This window comes from Xenopus laevis, chromosome 3L, assembly GCF_017654675.1.
Source record: "Xenopus laevis strain J_2021 chromosome 3L, Xenopus_laevis_v10.1, whole genome shotgun sequence".
NCBI lineage: Eukaryota > Metazoa > Chordata > Amphibia > Anura > Pipidae > Xenopus > Xenopus laevis.
Window position 1 is genome coordinate 105,438,994 of NC_054375.1, and position 8,756 is coordinate 105,447,749.

The 8,756-nt window shown below is 39.1% G+C and overlaps 1 protein-coding gene across 6 annotated transcripts in view; it reads right to left on the bottom strand.

Moving 5' to 3' along the window:
* tcf12.L (transcription factor 12 (HTF4, helix-loop-helix transcription factors 4) L homeolog) overlaps window positions 1-2,043 on the bottom strand; it is a 133,941-nt gene extending 131,898 nt beyond the window's left edge. Inside the window, exons 1-2 of one of the 6 annotated variants that reach the window (XM_041586765.1) lie at window positions 1,090-2,043; window positions 37-174 (exon numbers count right to left, since the gene is read on the bottom strand). In XM_041586765.1, the coding sequence (XP_041442699.1) occupies window positions 37-150 (114 nt within the window). In that variant the 5' untranslated portion in view covers window positions 151-174; window positions 1,090-2,043. Of the gene's footprint in view, window positions 1-36; window positions 175-484; window positions 1,051-1,088 lie in introns of those variants that run through there. The other 5 variants (XM_018253035.2, XM_018253037.2, XM_018253038.2 and 2 more) reach the window with 5 other exon arrangements.
* Between the last annotated feature and the right edge of the window lie 6,713 nt (window positions 2,044-8,756).

Below are 8,756 nucleotides of genomic sequence, written 5' to 3' on the forward strand. Positions count from 1 at the left end.
CAGACCCCAGGCTGCCTCTTGGCATGCTCTCTTTACCGTGTGGAAGAAGCCATAAGAAGACCCCGAAGGATATCGTACCGCACTGAAATCCAGCAGATCACTCAGTTCCTTGTCTGTTCCTATAGCGGCCATCCGCTGTTGAGGATTCATCTTCCACCACTCAGATCAACTCCTAGGACACAGCAAGAGGGGGAAAAAACACTTACCATCCGCATCACAGCACTACACCCCTCCCTTTCTGACACTTTGATGGAGGGTGGGAGGGCGCAGCGAAGGGGGACACTACACTCTTCTGAAAAAGTAGCAACTGTCTGGAAACTTTCACCCACAGCCCCAGCAATTATATAGTCTGACTCTGTGGAGACCTGGTCTGAAAAATGTGCACTGCATTAAGACCCACAAAACAAGAAATCCCATAGAGTGAAAGAAATGCAAAGGCTGAAGCAGTCTGCACAAACAAAGCATAGATCGCAAAGTGACTCACCATCTTCTCCCAACAAAGGCTCTGGCAAGCGACTCTCCCAAAGTAAGAATGGCTTATGATGAAGCAAGGCGACAGCAAGAAACACTCCAGTGGCTTGCACCCTCCTCTGGCACCCTGCTTATAGGATTTCCCCCAGTGGGTGTCAAGGTGTGAAATTCGTGAATTCTTTTAGGACAAAGGTGCCCAATGCTTCCAGCTACTGTAAACTACAACTCCCAGAAAGCTGTCCTGGTTGCTGGAAGTTGTATTTCATCAAGAGCTGAGGCTGCCAAGTTGAGCATCTTCAACCATTTGCTCTATGGCATTGTTGAAGTTAAATGTCAAGGGGTGACGAGATTGCTAGTTGAACAACACAGCTGCAGAGCCGCACTTTGATCAGCGCTGCCTCGGGTGCCTTTGGATGGCAAATTGCTGTCCCCTGGCTCTTTCCAAGTTTTCGTGTGAGCTCAGCGAGTATCTTTGCAAGGCAGTGTTATAGTGAGCTATGGGAGATGTGCACCCTCCTCACCTCACAAGCACCACAGGCACAGCATGATAAGCACACGATACCCTCCCCCACACCCGCTCCCCCTCTCACATCCCTGGCTTTACACATCGGTTTTACCTTTTTTTCCGTTCAAACATCCAACAATTGGATTGAAGTTTATCGAGGTCCCGCTTCGTCTCCTTCCCCGGCGCTTAAAACCAGTTTCTCCCACCTCCTTGCCAAAATGCTCAACACTAACAAGGTTTCAATGGGGTTTTGCCCGTGTTTATTCCCGCTACACGTTTTGTTTCCACCCCGATAGGAACTTGTAGGGCTCCCTCAGGCAGACATTTTTTTTCGCTTGTCGAGCCTCACCACCACGTTAGAACCTAGTAGAGTATCCCTCCGCTAAAGAAGGGAGGGCGGATACGGCTCCTTTTTCCCATTAACTCTTATTCCTCTTAGAGCGTGGAATAAAGGTCCGGCTAGAGAGGAGGCGGAGGTATACAGAAAAGGAGGAGTGTGCGACCGCAGTTCCCAGTGAGCTTTGGGATGTGAGGAGGCTTCTAGCGTGTGCCGCGTTCGTAATTCTGCACTTAGAGACACGCTAGGCTGGAGTTTGGGCTCTACAGGGATTTTCTTTAGTCCTGTTACACTTCTGAGGGCGCCGCTAATTGGAGAGGCGGATGCGCCCTTCTTAGAAGGGGTCAGCGGCAGAGACAGCAGCTGTATGAACTGCGGCCCTCGGGGGTGGGGGGGAGGCTAGGATCGATGCCGTCACAAATGCTTGATAAATGTGCTTGTCACTACGTTTCATAAATCGACTCTGTGGGCAGTGCAAATCCCTGGGCTAGCAGCCCAAATAACCGCCTGTTGTACAATATTTTGGTGTAACTCGGAGCATTAGTGTTTTCCTCGCTTTAATGGCAGTACCCGTGCCTTATTACGGTAGTGACGCGCGCTCATAGGCTTTATTTACGGACATGAATGTGTTAAATATGGGTGGAAATACGTGACCTGCTGTTAAGTGCTCGCCGTGCGCCAGCTGAGTACCCTCCTCTCCCTTGTACAGCGCTTACTGGTGCCTCGGGTCCCATCGTTGGAAACTAGCCTGGGGCTTTGCTTTCCATAGAAAAACCCGTATTGTCCCGAGTCTTAAAGGGATACTGTCATGGGGGAAAAAATTTTTTTTTCAAAATGAATCAGTTGATAGTGCTGCTCCAGCAGAATTCTGCACTGAAATCCATTTCTCATAAGAGCAAACAGATTTTTTTATATTCAATCTGACATGGGGCTAGACATATTGTCAATTTCCCAGCTGCCCCAAGTCATGAGGCTTGTGCTCTGATAAACTTCAATCACTCTTTACTGCTGTACTGCAAGTTGGAGTGATATCACCCCCTCCCTTTCCCCCCCAGTAGCCAAACAAAAGAACAATGGGAAGGTAACCAGATAACAGCTCCCTAACACAAGATAACAGCTGCCTGGTAGATCTAAGAACAGCCCTCAATAGTAAAAACCCATGTCCCACTGGGACACATTCAGTTACATTGAGAAGGAAAAACAGCAGCCTGCCAGAAAGCATTTCTCTCCTAAAGTGCAGGCACATGACCAGGGGCAGCTGGGAAATTGACAAAATGTCTAGCCCCATGTTAGATTTCAAAATTGAATATATATTTGAGAAAATGGATTTCAGTGCAGAATTCTGCTGGAGTAGCACTATTAACTGATGCGTTTTGAAAAAAACATGTTTTCCCATGACAGGATCCCTTTAAGTAGCGTCCGGAATATCTGGCAGTGTGTAAATGGCTTATCCGTCGCTTTGTCAGAAATAAGTGTATGTGCGTTGCTTCTTGATTGGATGAGCGATCTGAGCAGTGATGACAACCGACTTCTACTGTATATTTGCTCATTTCTTCTAGTCAATAAGAAGTGTGCAGTGTCAGGTGCTAATATGCACATCACAGTACATGGATAATACCAGGATAAATAGTGTACAGGAATCATGATATAACAATGTTAAATGTTGGTTACAGTAAGTAGAAGTGTTTGTGGGAATGGTCCTTGACAGGGAATAGCCCTGTGTGTAACATACTGCAATGGGCACGCTTCTGAAGCATAATGCTGCTCCCCATAATCTATCCTTTGTATTGCATAGGGAAGCCACCTTTTGGCATGCCCACATCTAGACAATTGCTGCAAAGTCAGTGGCAAGGTCTGCCCCATTTTTGTTTGTTTTAATTAACCAGACTTGTGAAAACTGTGGGTTTACCTTGCCCAATTTTATTTTACTTGTGATGCACCGAATCCACTATTTTGGATTCAGCCGAACCCTAATTTGCATATATATATATGTGGGAAGGGGAACATTTTTTTAGTTCCTTTTTGTTTTTGTGACCAAAAAAAATCATGCGATTTCCCTCCCTGCCCTAATTTGCATATGCAAATTCAGGTTCGCCGGGCAGAAGGATTCAGCCGAATCCTGGATTTGGTGCATCCCTACTTTTTATAATGTAGGCACAGATCTTCTGAGACAATTTGCAGTTGGTCTTAGAAAAAATTATTTATTTATTTTTGCTGCCAGGGTAAATGGCCTCTTGTTGGTGAGAGGCAGAGGTTAAAAAAAAAAAACAATTTAATAGTTGCCAAAAATGTCATTCTATAATATTCTAAAAGATAATGGATAAGGAAAGGTAGAATCACATGGGTGCCAATTTACATAAGCAAATCACTTGAAAATAAAAAATATTCATTATATAGTGCTACCATTTATTCTGCAAAAGTTTATAGAAAGCCTCGATGGATCCTGCCATTTATGGTTCCTTTGATATACACATCCTGTGAAAAAATTCATGATGAGTCAATTAAACTTCTTGTATATTTTTGAGGTGAAGGAGGTAGCCTCAGGAACCTTCAGGAAACCTACACAATCTTAGAACATATAAGCTCCTAGCAAGGAGCTAATTGTGCTCTGGTGCAAATTGAGCCTGGGACTTTCATGCCACTAGGCACAAATGCTATAAACATAAACAATATGCTGCCCCAGCCATTGGGACATGTTGGAAAGTTGCTTCCATGCCAAGTCTTTGGAAATACAGGCAGAATTACAAAGTATATCAAGCACCTAGAAGAAAGTCTGCCCAGAGAAGAACGGGTTTCCCTTCATCACACTGCCTTACTGCATCTTGAATAGCAAATTGCTGAAACCACCAAATTATTTCAAGGATGATGTTGGGGTAAAGGCAGCAGAATTTTACTGATTAATAAATGTTTCTAGTAGTTTGCTGTGCCAGAGTTTTTTTGATTTTTTTTTTGATGACCTTAGAGCTGAGTCAATTAGATAAGCAATTCAGGAGACAGGATAATATGAGAAGAGAAAGCAAACAGTAGTCAATGGGCTATATTATATACAATAAAATATTTAAACAAACATGTAAAGATGACAATACACAAAATTATCTGCTCATTTAGTTACCAAAACAAGTGCATCTTTGCGTGAGTTGGATAAACTCTTACAACCCACTGTAAAGGGACTTGTAAAGAGCCATCATTAGAAGACTGCATTACAGTTTTGGCGCATACTGTAATAAGTGGAAAAATATTTAGTAATGCTGTTCAATAAAAAAGGATTCTTTATTACCCCTCAATGATCATGTAAAGTTGCTAGAGATTATGTATCACTATTAACAGTCCAAGCGACTGTAAGATTGTGTCATATGTTGTTTTAAGTGTGCCAGATTGATAGCAATTTTTAACAGACTTTCACAAGAATATATGCTATTTCTCCAGACTTCATGAAAAGCTACATCCTGCATTTCAGTTCTCAATAATGCTGTGCCTATTAACCAGTTAGTAAATACCCATTTTGCTTAAAAAAAACACACACACACACACACACACAAAAGACAAGAATAATGGTTGCTCTAAAGAAGTCTTTATTTCAAAAATGTGCCCCTGGGAGTTTTGGAGGTTGCCTTTCCTTCCTTAAGGCCAAATATATCATAGTGTGGATATAGCTGTCTAAAAAGGATAATATTTATGTCATATTAATTAGCTCAACAGTAGTATAACTCATTGCAACAGCAGATCTATTTCCCCATAAATCATTTTTGTGCTAGTTTCATGTTTTGTTTATAGAAAATAATTGTTAGATGCAGGTCATTTTAAGTAATGATCTACAAACCATTTTGGCTAAGGTGATGCTGCCCCCTAGCCAGATATGCAGGTGAATGCCTACAGCTAGTAGCTGTATTGTATTTGAAATAAAACCCATAAATAAATGCAAGGCAATTTAAAGATATGTTCAAGATATATAAGAAGCACAGATAATATTATATATATGTTCTGTATGATGTGATATAATATGTTCTTCTGTTTAAAGCTCCAGATAAAGCTCAAAATAGAGCACATTTTAAGCAAATAATTATATGAAATCGTTTTCTTTTTCTCTGTAACAATAAAACAGTGCCTTGTACTTGATCCTAACTAACTGCCTGAATCCATATTGGTGACATTTGGATTGATTTAGGGGAAAATAAAAGTATAAATCATGGGGGTTCCAAATGTTAGGCACCCCAGTGATTGTTATCACTTACCTAAAATCTTCACTTGCCGGAGGTTTATATCAGGAGCACCACTGAGCCATCCTCTTCTCACATCTTTTTTGAGTCAAAAGGCAAACTTCAAAAAAATGGGCAGCTATTTCACTCTATTGCAAAGTTGTCTGCCTTGGGCATCGGAGACAGAAGAAGGGGATGGGTCCATGGTGCTTGCTAAGAAGAACCCCGGGCTGTTGCAATTCTCTGCTAACAGAAGCACTGGCCTGGGGTATTGGGTAAGCGATTACAATCACTGAATACAGAATGCTGAACAGCAATGACAGTTGTTTTACTTATTTTGCTTGAAAGTTATAGGGCAGATTAAACATTACTCCTCTCGATGAGCCCTCATATTTCTTGGATGTGTATGCAAAAACAATGGTTTGTGTCCACAATAAGCGCACAGCTTAAATTTAACAGTGATTCCTCTAGTCAACCTCATTTTTGTGTACTTTGATTAAATTGAACAGTTCAGTGCAGTGACACTTAATTTATATCCAGATAAATGTACAGGTAGCATTGGTATGTAACTAACTTCTGTTTCTATTGCAAGTAAGGCTCTTGACAAATATTTAAATGGGAGATCAATTTCTAACTGTGTGCACGCTAAACAAAACTATTGCATGTGTTTGCCCATTAAGCATAATTTGCATAATGGGCACAGCATTGGGATTACTGACACAAAATACCCTTGGTTAAGTAGTTACTTTCCAATTAATTTGAATTTGAATCGAATATGAAGTGTAAGGTACAACTGTACAAACATATGACATGAAACCTATATATATATATATATATATATATATATATATATATATATATATATACTGCACACAGTATTAGTTACTATTTGTAGGAATCTAACAAACCTCTTTACTTGAGAATTGCAGAGAGTCATTAAACTGTGGACTTGTACAGTATGGTGGGTTTTTTTTTTATCAAAGGCCGAGTTTTTTCCATGAAAAATTCCTGGGTAATGTTCAGTCAAAACACAAATTTCCAAGTTAAATTTTTTTTCCCCCTGAGATTTATTATACCCCAAAGTTGAAAATACCTAGAATCTGAAAATACTCCAGCTAAAACCTGTCATGGTAATGTAGAAGTCAATGGCAAAGGTCCCTTGAATCATTTGAAGATGTTAATAGCCTTCATTATGTTTGAGTTTTTTTGCTGAAAATTCGATCTGAGTTTTTTACCCTGACTACACTGATTCAAGTTTTTTACATTCAAGTTTTTTCTTAAATTAGAAACCATTCGAGTTGTGTGTTTATTCAAGGTCTAAAAAATCTCACAAAGCTCTAAAATTCGACCTTTGATAACTAACTCCTTTAAAGGGGTGGTTCACCTTAAAGTAAACTTTTAGTATGTAATAGAATGACCAATTCTAAGCAACTCCATTGGTTTTCATTATTTATTTTTTATAGTTTTATAATTATTTGCCTTTTTCTTCTGACTGAACATAGTGGCATAATAACAGAGCTAGCAGACTCAGTGGTTGCAGGGGGGCCCAGAACCCATGGTCTACTTCCTCAATAGCTGTAGGAAATCCCCCCTCTAAAACTGCAATCTTACATGGAGTGAGCAGCTGGGGAGCAGGCAAGTTAGTGGAGGAAGGGCCAGGTAGAAGCACGCCAAGGCACCTTCAAAGATTTTTTTGCGGGGGAGGACTGGTACACCATTGTTACACCACTGACTGCACCTAATGACACCATATAGTTAATCCCACCCTATCCACCTATATATGTAAATATTTGCTTGTAGAAAGAAATTAACTCCCTGTGGCTTAAAAGGAAGTATGGAATTCAATGACAATCACACCTTGAGAATTAGCTGCTAAATAGGAGCAATTGATCATTAGAACCCACACCAGGATGAGGCCAATGTGTTAAATGGCCAATTTCCTCTTCTTTGAATTCCTCATAGATAGATGTTCTGAATGTTTGGAATTGCTGCTTGTTCTGATTTACATCATATTTTGTACTTTTTCATTTAAAAATGTATGGGTTTGACATTATGCTAAAATCAGCCTGCAAACTGCTACGATATAAGTAAAATTGCAACACTCTAGGATCTGAAGGACTTCACGTGCCATTACTACTACAGACAATGTATCATTTTAATACAGAAAAAATAAATCAATCTCACTATTGAAAAAAAGAAAATTCTTTAGAAATGAATATTGCTCTCTTTAATGCTTATTATGTACTTGTATACTTACATTGAAATCCCAATAGATTCTTCACTTCTTCCTTGGCGATGCACAATTATCAACTGTTGTTACAAATATGTAATTATCACTTTTATTATCAAGGGTTTATATAAAAAAAATTAAAATGGCATATATGCAGTTTTCTTTCAAACTGAATTACTGAATCTAATTTCTAGAACATTTTGTAAGTCATGAATAATGCTCCAGTGAGATCAATGTACCTGAGACCATTAGCCTAATGCCATTGTTCTTACAGTTACAATACACTAGAAAAATTTCAGACGTTTGTTATTCAGCAAGTTCTCACACAGATGTATACCCTCAAGGTGCACACAACTAAAAGTTTGTACGGAGGCCCATTTATCAAAGGTCGGCTTTTATTGGTTTTAGAGGTTTTTGAAACCACGATTAGACTCACTTTCTCTAAAATCACAAATGTCATGAAAGTTATTATACGATCTGAAAATAAAGAGAACGAACGAAAGTAAAAAGTCTGGCTAAATTTCAGACAATTACTAGCAAAAAAAAATTAAAAACCTCTATAAGACTGAATTAATTAAAAATAGTCAACACAGATCCCATTAAGCTCTGTAGGACCTCGAAAGCTTTTACCTGGTGAATTTTTATATTAGAGGTTTTTGTGGTTTTTACACATAGGGTCGAATTGAAAATTCAAATTTTTGAGTTTTTTTATGGCCAAAACTGTTTAAATTAAATTAGAGTTTTTTTTTAATTTAGTCAAAATTAATCAAATTAGACTATTCACCACGCTAAACCTGCCGAATAGTTTTTTTAGCCTATGAAAGACATCCTGGGATCAATTTGGAGTCTTCCTGACATTCGAGATTCTTTCGGAGAAAAAAACTCTAATCAAGTTTTAAATCAAGTTTTAAAAACTCAATTCAGTTCAAATTTGCGTGTTGATCCTATTCACCCGAGTTTGAAAAATAAGATTTTTATAATAAATTATTATTTATAGTAATTAAAATAACTCCCATG